At 32.7% G+C, this 15,419-nt stretch overlaps 1 protein-coding gene across 1 annotated transcript; it reads left to right on the top strand.

Moving 5' to 3' along the window:
- The first annotated feature begins 1,566 nt into the window (after window positions 1-1,566).
- Window positions 1,567-14,518, top strand: LOC131055116 (flavonol synthase/flavanone 3-hydroxylase-like). The gene is made up of 4 exons (XM_059211710.1): window positions 1,567-1,697; window positions 1,810-1,869; window positions 13,683-14,013; window positions 14,237-14,518. The coding sequence occupies exons 1-4, from the start codon at window positions 1,567-1,569 to the stop codon at window positions 14,516-14,518; spliced, it is 804 nt and encodes a 267-aa protein (XP_059067693.1).
- Window positions 14,519-15,419: the final 901 nt, after the last annotated feature.

A 15,419-nucleotide genomic window follows, 5' to 3' on the forward strand; every position in this document is an offset into this window, starting at 1 on the left:
AATTACTGGCAATATGAAAGTTGAAAACCTTAGCACCTTCAAAGCACTGGCATTATGAAACCCCAATAAACATACTACAAACTGGAAACTTGTCCATAAGGACTCAAAACATGCTTGACACAGGCAGTAAGGGTTCAAACAATTGCTTTGAAAATAACCCTAAACTGGTTTTAAAAAATGGCACTGGAAATGAATATTGGAAGCACCTTGCCCAGAAGATATTTTTCATACATTATTGGCATTATTGCCTTCTCTAATATCAATATATAAGTGTTACTTAGTTAGAATGCATATAATCTACATCCAATGTTTCAATGCTAATCATTGTTTGAAATTTGTTCTGCACTGAAATGCTTGTTATTAGTGCCATGATGTCCATTTTTACCACTGTTTCATTGCATTCTAGGAACATTTTTCTTCCTTGAGTTGGTTGTAGTAATTTTTTTTTTCATTATATGTATAAATGTGGAGTATTGCCGTTGTAACCACATCCTTTTGATATATTCTTTTCACTATTTGATCACTTGATGACCTTTCTTTCAATATTCTTGTAGGTACTATCCGTTCTTGATGAATGCAATTTGAAAATGCAAAATGGAGATTGTAAACACACACACATATATGAATTGTTATTATCATCATAATATTGTCCTTGATCATCTATTAGGCTTTTCATTGCGTATTAATGTAGATATTCTGACTCAATGCTTCTTAGTCATATTGTTATTCTGCAAACCTCTTACTTGTTGTGTGACTTTAGTCACTTGTTGACTATTGAGTGCAGTTTATTCATTGTTGTATATATTGCCATTGGATGGAAGTTTATACTATCATTGTGAAATTATATGGGACCATGGATATAATTGCATTCTATGGTTAACAGTTGATTAGTGTCACCCTATGAGTGATGACTCATATGTTGAGTTGAACCCTTGTGGGAGCCCATTTTTTCCTACATACTTGATATTCACGTAATAGAAACTTGTCCTATACCTGCATAGTGAACAAACAAGGTAGAAAAAATAAGAAGCTGATGAAGCTTCTAATGATTTGTCATTCTGATCTCTTTGATTCTCTTGCTTGATCTAATCTGATCTTCTACATTTGTAGTTTGATGTATATGTGTATTAGTATATTTATAGAGGAATAAATATCCCAAGCTCTAACACATCTGTCCTTCAACCCCTATAGGTACTTTAGGAGCATGAAGATATGAGGATGCAACTCCAACAAACCAACTGTTCATAGTGTTGGTTTAGAGAAGCTCCCAGTTGATCCCAGTGTTTGTTTAGAGAAGCTCCCAGTTGATCCCATGAATTGATTGATGCCACTGGCAATGATCTGAACCATTGTAATGCCTTGCCTCTAATACTTGTTGCCAATAGTCTAATTTCTACATCCTCATGCCTGATTTGATGAAATCCACACAAGGTAACAATATCTTTTATGTGTTCAACTGTTGTTACCTGATCTTCTCCAGTGAAACAAGGCAATTTTTTCATAGCAACAATTGGAATATCATGATAATTGGCCAAAAGCAGAGGGTTACCTTGTTAAACGCCATGAATGGTTGATTCCTTGGCAGATTTTGTGCCATTTCAACTAGTTGAACTAGCTGAACTGGTGGTAACGGTTGCACTAGTGGAGTTGGATGCACTGCTAGAACTATTGGTTGATACCTTGCGGGTTGATAACTTGTAGGTATTGATCCTTCTGATTGTTCTCCAAAAAGTGGGCCTGTGAAAGCTGTAACTTCCTTTGAAGTCCTTTAATTTTTAGAATTTACTTGATTTGTAGAACTTGTTGCAGATTGTGGTGCTTTAACCCTCTTGTTCATACTTGGCAGTTGAACGTGCTTCACAGGATCAGGTTTTGATCTTGTTTGTCTCATAAGTCGTTAAAAAGAGAACTGATCTGATTTCCTAGATCTTTAGAGTCGTTAAGTATCTAGTAATTAACCTCAAAAGGCTAAATGATTGTGGTTCAATACCTCAAACAACAATAGAATAAGCTCCTATTTTAGATTGGAAACCAATCCAAAATTCATGTCCCACTAGGTGTGCCAAAAACTGTTGTCACGAAGGATGCACCCGCTTCTGTCAAGTAAATCAATACCAGTACTTAAGAAATCTTGTGTAACATAAAAACGAATCTCGAGTTGTGGGTGAACTGAAAATGAGAAACAAATCTCTGGCTTATGGGTAGGCTCCCTTTGAATACTTCCTAAAACTAATGATGGCTAGGAAAAGAATGAGAAATGATTTGAAATTCTGAAACTAAAACTATTCTAGGAGGTGATGCATGAAAACTATGATGCTGAAACATGCTAACAACTCACAAAAATATATCAAAATTTTGTTCACACAAAGCAATTATCTTTTCAATCACAAAAATGATTCCTAGAAAGGTTAAGGAGTTAGTAAATTTGGAAGGAAAAACTAGTTTCACAACACAAATTGACTGAAAACCTGCAACACAAACTAAGACTTGTGATTTAGTGAAAAGCAATGATGCATTCACACTAAAGGGATGAAAGCTTCAAGGTTTCAAAATGAAACACAAAATTACTTCTATCAAATTTGTTATGAACATACACAACTACCAAGGCAAACTCATGAATTTCTGCAAATAAATGCAGTCCTTGCAAAACAATATAAAACTGAAAAATGTTGTAAATCTCTCTATATCAATGAATGAGCTACAAATCTCTAAATAAATATGACACTTCGAATTACCGGCAATATGAAAGTTGAAAACCTTAGCACCTTCAAAGCACTGGCATTATGAAACCCCAATAAACATACTACAAACTGGAAACTTGTCCATAAGGACTCAAAACATGCTTGACACAGGCAGTAAGGGTTCAAACAATTGCTTTGAAAATAACCCTAAACTGGTTTTAAAAAATGGCACTGGAAATGAATATTGGAAGCACCTTGCCCAGAAGATATTTTTCATACATTATTGGCATTATTGCCTTCTCTAATAACAATATATAAGTGTTACTTAATTAGAATACATATAATCTACATCCAATGTTTCAATGCTAATCATTGTTTGAAATTTGTTCTGCACTGAAATGCTTGTTATTAGTGCCATGATGTCCATTTTTACCACTGTTTCATTGCATTCTAGGAACATTTTTCTTCCTTGAGTTGGTTGTAGTAATTTTTTTTTTCATTATATGTATAAATGTGGAGTATTGCCGTTGTAACCACATCCTTTTGATATATTCTTTTCACTATTTGATCACTTGATGACTTTTCTTTCAATATTCTTGTAGGTACTATCCGTTCTTGATGAATGGAATTTGAAAATGCAAAATGGAGATTGTAAACACACACACATATATGAATTGTTATTATCATCATAATATTGTCCTTGATCATCTATTAGGATTTTCATTGCGTATTGATGTAGATATTCTGACTCAATGCTTCTTAGTCATATTGTTATTTTGCAAACCTCTTACTTGTTGTGTGACTTTAGTCACTTGTTGACTATTGAGTGCAGTTTATTCATTGTTGTATATATTGCCATTGGATGGAAGTTTATACTATCATTGTGAAATTATATGGGACCATGGATACAATTGCATTCTATGGTTAACAGTTGATTAGTGTCACCCTATGAGTGATGACTCATATGTTGAGTTGAACCCTTGTGGGAGCCCATTTTTTCCTACATACTTGATATTCACGTAATAGAAACTTGTCCTATACCTGCATAGTGAACAAACAAGGTAGAAAAAATGAGAAGCTGATGAAGCTTCTAATGATTTGTCATTCTGATCTCTTTGATTCTCTTGCTTGATCTAATCTGATCTTCTACATTTGTAGTCTGATGTATATGTGTATTAGTATATTTATAGAGGAATAAATATCCCAAGCTCTAACACATCTGTCCTTCACCCCCTATAGGTACTTTAAGAGCATGAAGATATGAGGATGCAACTCCAACAAACCAACAGTTCATCATTCAAAGGCAATGACGAATCTTTCTTTCTCTCTCTTTCTATTTATACATGTGCATATCATTCTACTTGTTACACTTTTCCAATCATACCCATGGCTTGTGTGGGTCCTTACACATTTATGTAAATAAAAGAGCTTCTCTCATATGTAGTTTTAAGGTGTACACTATTGAAATACATTGCATTTGAAAATAATGCTTCATGTGTATACTCAAATTTGATAAATGAAATATGATAAAAAATTTGTGTACCTTTCTTTCATTTAATATGCAAGACCGATCATAGGCCTATTAAATTTTGTTGGTTCAAAATTTAGATAACACTTCCATTTCCATAAACAAATTCTCTCCAACAATACTCCAAAAGTGCTGAAAAAAACTGGTCGTGAAACCATCCTATGTAGGGGATTTTTCTAGATTTAGTTGAAAGGCAGCTTTTTTAACCTCCTCCATTCAGGTCTCCTTGTAAACTATAGCATTTTCCTCATCATTTATAAGAGTCAGTATCCTATCTTGTATGTTGTCTCTTTCTATTCTATGATCTTGAGTTTCTCAATTCAAAATTTTACTGAAGAATCTAACAGTCTCTTGGTTGACTTCCTCCACTGATTGGGTCATGCATGCATGTCCTCTTTCTAAATCTCCACTATCCTTTTTTCTGCTTCTATTAGCAATTGATGTCCTATGGAAGAACTTGGTGTTCTTGTCTCCCTCCTTAAGGCATGCTTCCCTTGACTTTTTGTGCAAGTAGCTTTCCTCTCTCGCCATCAACTCAGCTAATTTCTCTTTGATGCTTTTCTCCATTTTAAGTCATCTACGTTCATGCCTCTCTCAATCACTACTTCATTGAGAGCTTCCAAATCTCTCTCCAGCTTTGCTTTCTCTTCAAATATGTTTTTGAAATGTTACTTATTCTATATTTTAAGTCTATTCTTGATGTGATTTATCTTGTTATGGAGTTGAAAAGTTAGGAGTTGTTTCATATCTCGATTTAATTCCACCATTGGCTAATCTAGTCAAATAGTTTTGTATCTCTGAGCCACATATTTTCAAACTTGAATGAACTTCCACCAGGAGGATCCTTTGGGCTGATAGTGAGTTGTACTGGAAAGTGATTTGATCTAGTGTAGGAAAAAGTCACAACTTCATATCAATTAATTTATTCTCCCACTCCTCAAACAAAAAGATGTGATTACTTTCTTTGGGTGAATTCACAATACTGGTTCCCACTTTTTGACCAACTTTGACACTTAGATGAATATTTTGAAAAAAACCTTCACTTTCCGACACTTATAACTTTTAAACTGTTAAGAATTTGAAGATGATGTAAACTAGTGATTTTTAGAATCTTGTTAGTAGATTCTAAATATGTTTTTTTCAAATTTGTTTGAATAAAATTTTATTGATTTTTCCATCTCCCTCAAAAAGTAGTTTTTTACAGCAAACAACATTTTTTAAGAGTGATGTGTATCCCGAAATGCATAATTTTTTTTTTATAAATGATAAAAACTTAATTCTTTTGAATTTTGGTTTGTAACATCAATACCTAGGGCATGCAGTTGGTTTGATAGTGATATGTTGAATATTTTTCATTTTATTAAGTTTTGAAGTTTGAAAAATTATAATTCAGGTATAGGTGTACGTTTGAACACATAACTTGTTCTATTTATATCAAAACTCAATTTTCTTTTTTTTTTAGAAAGAAAACACCAATACCTAGTGGATAGATATTTTTCAGAATTTTTTTGAATTGGTTTACTATTTTTCCCATTGCATTGAACGAAGAAGTTCATGTTCGGTGAAAAACCTACATTCATAAGAAATAAAATAAAAATATATTAATGAAATTAAATATATTAAAAGTTATACTATTTAGAAAGCTTATTTTAAGGACTAAATACCTAAAAAAAAAAACTTTAAATGAATTAATTTGAACCCCCAAAAGCTAATGTAAAATTGATTTTTTATCAGCATTTGATAGATGCAAAGGAGACTCCATTGCAAGTATGATTTAGAAGTAGAGAGGTTCTATCCAAGAAATTTTGATCTAAGAGCCTTTCAATTAATTACTTCAAATGGGACCTCTTTAAGCTTAAATCATTATATTTTCTAAAAAATGTACGATTTCAGCAAAAATCAGGACGTACCAAAAAAGTGGGAACCAACTTTGTGAGTTCACCCCTTTTAATAAATACAAGTGAAGCCTTTCCTCTAATTCATCCATGATATAAAATTTTTGTTCCTTGTGGGTATTTCTCTAAATCTTTTATAATCTACAAACACTTGGAAGTAATTTTTCACTTGAGGTCTACTGAGAAGTGCCCTTGTTTCTCTGAGTTATTTAAGGTTGCATTGAAATCCTCTCCTATGATTCCTTTATTGCTCGCATATTGTTTCAACCTTTCTGTGATGTTGCCCCATAGTTCCCTTTTGGCAATGGTAGGTACCAGCCCATAGATATTTATGATTATAAATTCTTCACTTTTAGACAATACTTTACATCTCATGGCTATACAATTTTGATTCTCTTCCAACAAGGTGAAGGTTTTAGCTAAGGGTTTCCACACTATACCCAATCCCCCTAAGGCTCCATTAGATTCCACAAGCTATATTCCATTGTCTCCAAGCACTCATTCTCTTCTCACTTTCATCTTTTCTCCATTTTGTTTCTTGTATAAAAACTATATCATCCTTGCTATGATCTATTTGATGCTTGACCAAGCACCATATTTTAGGGGAATTGACACTCCTTAGCATTCTAGCTTAAGAGCCTCATTTCTCCTCAAGAAGGATAATCTCCTTCCTGTTTCTCAATTTCCTATATCCTTTAGCGTTAGCACCTATTTCCAACTTAACCTTGTTTGATTTTGGACCTCTAAACATCTTGGGCCCAAAAAATTCCATCCTCCTCCTCAAAGCTCATATCCATATCCGTGTCTGGACTTTCTTCCTTGTCTATTTCTTAGATGAGAGATTCTATTGTAGATTCATACATGGTTAAATCCTTATTGACTTCTCTCTCGAGGAAGTTCAATATTTGTGTATCTTCTTTCCTATTTATGTCTGAACCTTCTATTTTGAGGCACGTCAAACCTTCTTTTTATTGTCCTCAAGATTAGGTCCAACTAGGCATTTAGATCCACAGTGCTCATGACCAATGATTTCAGCCTCGGGACTAGGGCCACATCCATGTACCCCATCAAAAACACCTCTTTGATGATCATTCCAAAATATTCTTCATCATCCTCGCTATCTAGACCTTTGGCCCTCAAATACTCCTTTATCTAGTCACCCCCTTCATTCATCATGATCCCCAAAAACTATTTTAGAAACACCATATTCTTAAGAATGGTTGGTTTATGGTTTGCAAAGACCTCTAGTTTGAAGGTAAAGAGAAATGACATCTTGTACACCTCTTTCCCATGGTGATGAATAACAAAGTAGTCTTGCAGGAGGGTAAGTGCACAAAGATGGGGGACCAAAAATGGGTCTTAAGATGCCTCTTTTTTTTTTTTTTTCTAAAATCAGCAAAGTCTGAACTTGAAAGAGAAATTGAAGATAAGTACACTCAAAAATTTGAAGATGCAATGACAAGAGTTCAAGTTCTTTAAATCTACTTTCTAAACTATTAATTTATTTTGAAAATGGTGGAGATTAAGGGTTTCAAAAAAGGGCACCACATTTATTGGTCCTATTTTTATCAAAAAAACATAACATAGAACCAAATGTGGTGCCCCTAAAATGCTATTTTTTTTTTAGAATTTTCAAAATCGCTTGAAAAACTAGCTAACACCATGTAGTTTATGCTGAATTTTTTGGCTAATTTTTTGATGAATATATGGGTTTTTACAAATTTCCAAAGTAGACACATCTTGAAAAATAGAAATTTGAGTATTCTCTCCCCTAAAATTTGTGAAAACTAATCAAAAATTAGTTTCTAAAAATGTAATTTGTTTCAAAATTTGATGAACGAGTAAAATTCTACGCCCAAAATATGACATGTTGGTTTTTGACAAAAAAATGGACACACTAGAAAAATAAATTAGAGATGATGACCATAACATAATAAAAGTGTGAAAATAATTATATGGCTAGATAGCTAAGAGAGAGCTTAACACTGTCATGGTGTTTTTTTATTGAAAGACGTGCAAACCTGACGGAGAGCACAATACAAAAATGAGAGAAAATTTTGCATGCTTTTAGAAAAACACATCTCAGGCCTGAGAAAGACTTCCAAGCCTTTGGGTTGGATGCCCAAGGCAAATCCAAGCCTAAGGTTTGGTGTTTCCCAAGGAAGTTAATTTGGTAAGCACCAAATATGGTGTATGCCAAATGTATTGCATCAACAATCTCTCTCTCTCTCTCTCTCTCTCTCTAATAAATACTTAAAAAAATAAAACTTCTAAATGAATTCACTTGACCCCCCCAAAAGCTAATGTAAAAGTGATTTTTTATCAGCATTTTGATAGGTGTGAAGGAGACTCCATTGCAGGTATGATTTAGAAACTTAGAGAGGTTCTATCCAAGAATTTTTGATCTAAGAGCCTTTGATCTAACTCTCCTCAATTAATTACTTCAAATAGGACCTCTTAAAGCTTAAATCATTATATTTTTAAAAATATTTATGATTTTAGCAAAAATCAAGATGCACCAAAAAGTGTAACCCATTATTGTGGGATCACTAAGTACAAAGGGAGAGAAGATGAGGGAGACCTAGAAATAAGGGTAGTGAGGGGGATATGTGTAAAGAGAGACAACATAGTAGAGAGTGAAGGGTAGGAAAGAGAGGTAAAGAGGTAGTGTTAGATATTAGGGTTGAGAGGAGAGAGTGGGATAGAGAGAGGTAGAAATGGGATAGAGGAAGAGTGATAGAGAGAGATCTATAGCTTTAGAGTTTGGGGGAGATGAAGACAGTGGCATAGAGAGAGTAAGAGAATGTTGATAGAAGCATGTTGATTACTGAAATTTGACTATCTGAAAATTTAAATGATCATCTAAAACCTAGAATCTACATTATAACTCCTATAGATTTGAAACCACTTTCAAACATCCTACCAATATATACATGAAATATAACTTATACTTAAATATTATATTTCATGTATATATTTTTGTTGGGAGAGAGAGAGTGAAAAAGAGAAAAAATTCCAATGTTAGACATTTGGCTAATGCCAAATTTGGCCCTAGCCAAATGGAAATGTTCTTTTTAAAATGCATTCCCATTTTGCTAGCACCAAATTTGACCCTAGCCAAATGAAAATATACTTTTCAAAATTCATTTCCATTTTGATAGTGCCAAATTTGGTGCTAGCCAAATGGGAATGCACTTTTCAAAATTCATTTCCATTTTGCTAGTGCCGAATTTGGTGCTCGTCTTATTTGGTGTACGCCAAATAGGTTTGGTGTGAACAAACTTAGGTTTGGATTAGCACATGCTAAATATGGTGAGCACCCTATTTGGCATGCACCAAATGGCTAGGTTTAGACAAAAAAATGGGCAACTTTTTAGTCCCCCATCTTGGTGCACTTACCAGAGAGTAAAACCCTCAACTCCTTGTCCACATTGGCATGACTATCTCCAATTCCGCAAGAAAGGATTCTTGGAAGGGCTTTCAACATAACAACTTCACCCCATCTTTTGACTCCTCCATCCTCAACACTATTGCCAAAAACATGGCATAAGCATCTGTGTTGACTCGATACTTGTGGCGAGAATTCATAAATTCCTCCCCCAATATTTCCCTGACTGCATGAATAACCAGGCCATGTGAGTTCTTGAGAATGGCCTTGAGCCTTTTCTTTGTCACCTCCGCTAAATAAGACATTTGCCTTTTGTTAGAAATTAATTTGATAGGAGTGTCCATATTAAGCTCAAATATCTCTGCATACCAAGACAAGGTTAATGAGACACTAAGAGTCGCTGAAGAAAATAAATAGGAATTAGCAACTTGTCCATCGAGCATCAATGCCATCCTCACCTACTAAATGATATCATGGTTTCATCACTGAGAATCAACTCAAATCATCATGAATTTGCAGCGGATCATGGAATCTAAGTTTTCAAAATGAGAGTTTCCATCTTACAAATATTTTTGTCTACCCCCACTAGGTCCATCATCCAATGACATTGTAGGTGACAAACACGTTATCAATATTCATACATGTAACACCCATAGGTGAGCTGTCATTATTAAGTTCCATTAGGATAGTTTTGTACCATACAATAGTTAACTTTTTATTTCAAATAGTCCATTGAGAGTATGTGATAATAGAGAGTAATATCTCAAATTTATTGATTTTAATATGTATATAGAGAATTAGTTATAGTTTAATAAGTACAAAATTCATTCATATACATTTGTATGCATATTCTTCAAATATCCCATTAATTTCATTAAAAAAAATCAATTGCTGGAGAAAATTTTAATTCTAATTAAAAATATTAGAAACTTATGAAAGGATTAAAAATGTAGATGTGATATTAAATTTGAAGTTTATTTTATTTACTTACTTTTGTACAAATTTAAATTTAAGATCATTATTAAAATTTTGAAAACTTAGGTTTGTTTTATTTAACTACTATTCCCCAAATTTGTTATGTTTTTTATAAGAAGCACTAAAAAAATCATTATACTCTATTTCCAAATATTTTTGCTTAATAGATGTTATTTGGAAAATAGCTATAGAAATCATTTATTGTTATTTTAAGAAAAGTAACTTTCACATACTTTCATTTAGTAAACTTTTGTATCCCTCGCATTATTGCACTTTTATTTCTAGAGTCATGGTGTATGAATCTATAGTTTGATGTAAACTAAATAAAGTGAATTTAAAATTATCCTCTTCTCATATATTTATGATTTTAAATTGAGGTGATGATATGTAATCTATAAATATAATGTATTTTATAATATAAACATAAATCCTTACTATAATTCTTTGGACTATGGTTTTATATTCATTTTCATGAAACTTATAAATAGGTTTCAAATAGGTTAAATTTTTTAGGATTACTATCAAAATCATAAAATTAGATCCAAATAACCCATTGGCTTTTTCATCTGATATTCTAGATATGTTACTTTCTATTTGGTATGCTAATTGATGGATATATATGATTAAGACATCATATTTAATAGTTAGAAATTCAACATTAAGGATACAATTGTTTCATACTAGAAGCATTGGGAGTGGAAGAAGCTCCTTATACTATTCATGTGAAAAACATATATATTGTATAGATGTTCTGGATTATATCTTATGATGGAATGATGGACTACACAATTTGTGTTGTACAGGAGTAGTAAACAATATATATTTTGTAAGGTATCATCTAGTTAATCATGTAGAGTGGTATGAAACTATCCATAAAGATGATTTGTAGGGTCTTCAACTAAATCAAAACAATATTGTCATAACAACAAATGAATACATAAATTATCTCATGGATCTAGATTATTATGATTGCCAAGGGTTCAAGTGATTGACAGTATATTGCATTAATTTTTTTCTTGGATCTTATGTAAACAACCTTTAGGAAGACTATTAGCATATGTTATGAGTGTTGTATTAAAGAATGAAAAAGGATGACCATAAGAAATCTTGGTAAACTCTTATATTTGTCCATTTCATAATATTATTGTAAATATTACACAAATTTATCTATTTACAACTTCATTTTAGCAGCCCTGTAATCTTCATATGCTCCACATTTTTTTAAAGATCATTTCCATAGAGTTTATATAATCATACAAAAAAAAACTGACTTGTAAATAAACATACTATAATTATACCTTGATTTAATTATAAAACATTAAATAAAATAAAAATTTCCCTTTCACACTATTTCATATAGCATCTTTTTCCTTCATTAACACATTTCACACTACACCTGATCATGATACAACTGCAAATTTAATTTAATATTATATAAAATAAAAAACTCTATTATTTTGACTGTATTTAAACAAATAAATCAATCTTATGATGAAAAATTTCCCTTTCACACTATTTCATATAGAAGCTTTTTCCTTCATAATATTAACACATTTCACACTACACCTGATCATGATACAACTGCAAATTTAATTTAATATTATATAAAATAAAAAACTCTATTATTTTGACTGTATTTAAACAAATAAATCAATCTTATGATAAAAATTTCCCTTTCACAGAGTTTCATACTATTAAGCAATAGTTTTTCTAATTATAATATTAATGCATTTGATGTTACACCCCACATGATACAACTACTATATGATAATATACAAATGAATTGTTTTGAGTATGCTTAAAATAGGAGCTTTCTGCCTTGACCCCTTAATGTTTAAAGAATTGCAGGAAAGAGATTGCCATCACTCTCTTATAAACCTTCTAAAATGCAGATTTCTTTTAATAACAGTTGTCTGCCGTCCACCTTGATAGATTTCAACAAAGATGTATTATTTAGTGTGAATGAGAATCCTGTTTAAGCAGGGACTAGGTTGTGTTGTACAAACATTAAAAACCTCTCTGCCATAACCAGAGTGCCGAGCTTAGCAGAGAGAGGAATCCAAACAGTTCCACTACAATATGTTAGGAATTCAGGAGAGGAGATCTTCAATAATATTAATTCTTCTCATGCACAGGACGTCCAGATTCCAATCATTGACTTGCATGGCTTAATAGTAGTGTAGATGCAATTTCAAGCGCTGCAGATAAGTAGGGTTTTTTTCAGATTGTTAAAATGGAATTCCTGAGTCTCTTATTGCTCGAGTACAAGCTGTGGGGAAGGCCTTCTTTGAGCTTCCTATGGAAGAAAAGGAAGTGTATAAAAGTGAAGGAGGAGGGAACCATATTGGGTATGGCACCAAACTAGGAACTTCGGCTGATGCTAAATTAGACTGGAGGGATTCCTATTATAATATTGTGTGGCCTGTTTCGAAGAAAGTCATGAGCAAGTGGCCCAAACAGCCTTCCGATTTCACGTTGAGTAGTACTCTGTTGTTCATATGCATGTTTATAATCAATCATTTGTTGTTAGTATTAGATTCGATTGTGTTGAAGTTTTTACATCAATGTTTCAAATTATGGGGATGATAAAGAGTTAGAGGATTCGATTGTGTTAAACTTTTTGCATCAACATTTTGGATCACAAGTTCCATGATCTGTCATTATGATAATAGAGAGTTAGAGGATTGGACTATATTGGAGGTTTATGCATCAATATTTCAGATCATACTCCATGATCTATCGTCAGGATAATAAAAAGATACAGAATTTGATTGTGTTGGAGTTTTGAAATTAATGGTTTGGATCATACTCCATGATTTATCACTATAATAATAGAGAGCTAGAGGAGAAGTAATGATGAATCAAAAAGTGTGATCTGAAACATTGATGCAAAATCTCTAATAAAATTCATTTGAATAACAGAGAGCTAGAGGGTTTGATTGTGTCGAAGTTTTTGCATCAACAGTTCAGATCACACTCCACAATCAATTGTTAGGATAATAGAAAGCTAGAGGATTTGATTCTGTTGGAGTTTTTGCATCATGACTTTGGATCACACTGTATGATCCATTGTTAAGATAATTAGAAAAGTAATGATGAATGAAAGAGTGATCTAAAATATTGATGTAGAAACTCCCAACACAATCAAATCTAGAAATTACAACAAACTACAAGATTATTCTGATCTTTTGATCCGCTTGTGAGTTGTTTTACAGGGAAGTGATGGATGAATACAGCAAAAAGATTTGCAAATTGTGGGAAGTTCTGATGCAGCCACTATGTGGCGGCCTTGGTTTGGCTAATGAAAATGCTCTTCATGAGGCATTGGGTGGAGAGAGGAAGGAGATTCACTTCACCATAAACTACTACCCTCCCTGCCCTCAGCCAGAACAGGTGTTGGGCATCTCAGCTCACTCTGATGTGGATGCACTCACAATTCTCCTTCAGGACCAAACCCCAGGCCTGCAAATTCTCAAGGGCGATGCATGGCTTGAAGTTCCCTGCATCCCAGGTGCTCTTGTTGTCAATATTGGTGATCAAATTGAGGTCAACACTCTCATATTATCTGTAGACATAGATATTTGAATTTTAGGCTTAACTTTTGTTCTTTCAGTTTAACGTCTCCTACATAGATATTTTCACAGACCATCTTAATGATTAAGAATTTTAGGTTTAACTTGTGTTCTTTTAGTTTATCGTCTTCTACATAGATATTTGTACAGACCATCTTAATGATTAAGAATTTTAGGTTTAATTTTTGTTCTCTTAGTTTAACGTCACTGTTATTTTTGCAAGGCAGATATTGAGCAATGGAAAATACAAAAGCATTGAGCATAGGAGTTTTGTTCATAAAAATTGTGTGAGGATGTCATGGCCCATGTTCTGTACTCCGTCTCAAAATATAATCATCTCACCTCTCAAAGAATTGATAAGTAAAGAGAATCCTCCGTTGTATGCAGCATCGTCTTACCAAGAGTATCTGGAGCAGTTTTTCTCCAAAGGATTGATTGGCAAGGATCAAATCAATGAACTCAAATATTCATCTGCATAGGAATCGATTTAAGATCTTTTCTTGTAGAGGGACGTGTGTTTTCTCTTTCCTTCTTCCATATCGAATAAATGATTTTTTACTCAGTCTTTCTTGTTCGATCAGAGTCTATCGTCCTTGTATATGAGATGATTAAATAATGCCAAATATAGTGATAAATTATTATTGGTATGGATTTATTTTCTTTGATATTTTAAGATCAAATATTAGTATATATTATATATTAATAATGCTCTTGAAGATGTTTGCAAATACAAATTCTTAATTTAGTGTATGATTGAGATAATAGTTGTTTAATGGAAAAGTTGATTTCAGATATAATTTAAAATTTTAAAAGAGTGTAGATGAAGTTATAACATGGTCTAGATTAAAGGATAGGGGTGCATCTATGATATAGTTTTAGGTGTAAAACTGTTGTAAGGGATGATAAATTTGGACTCTTGGAAACTATTGATGGTTGGTAAATGAGTATATGACTAAGCATCAGAGTAGATGAATCGAGACTATAAATATGTCGTCTAAAATTACTTTTATTAATATTTAATTAATTTAAGCCTATCCACATAATTTAATTGTGTTGGTCCCTTTCTTCTTAAAATTAATTAAATCAAATTTAATTAATTTTATCATAATAGCCCTTAATTAATTTATCAAAATTAATTATTCCTCATTCTTCATAAGTCACCTCAATCATTATTTCTTCTAAATTTCTATTAGTTAATTAACTTCAATCATGTGATTCCTACAAATCACATTCCTAATCCCATCATTTAGCCTAATTAACAAGAAATGCCTTTATGGCACATCTCTTGGATCCCACTCCTTGTCCTCTCAATCCTCTCCCACTCTTTCTTTCAATCCTTTTCCTTCATTTCAAAATCAATCTTGGCTCTTCATTTTGGCC

Source organism: Cryptomeria japonica, chromosome 9, assembly GCF_030272615.1.
Source record: "Cryptomeria japonica chromosome 9, Sugi_1.0, whole genome shotgun sequence".
Taxonomy (NCBI): Eukaryota; Viridiplantae; Streptophyta; class Pinopsida; order Cupressales; family Cupressaceae; genus Cryptomeria; species Cryptomeria japonica.

Coding starts and splice junctions, on each gene's coding strand:
- LOC131055116 (XM_059211710.1), top strand. CDS start 1,567: ATGGTTGATTCCTTGGCAGATTTTGTGCCATTTCAACTAGTTGAACTA. Junction 1,870..13,682: donor AACGTGCTTCACAGGATCAG/GTTTTGATCTTG, acceptor GTTGTTTTACAG/GGAAGTGATGGATGAATACA. Junction 14,014..14,236: donor ATATTGGTGATCAAATTGAG/GTCAACACTCTC, acceptor TTGTTCTCTTAG/TTTAACGTCACTGTTATTTT.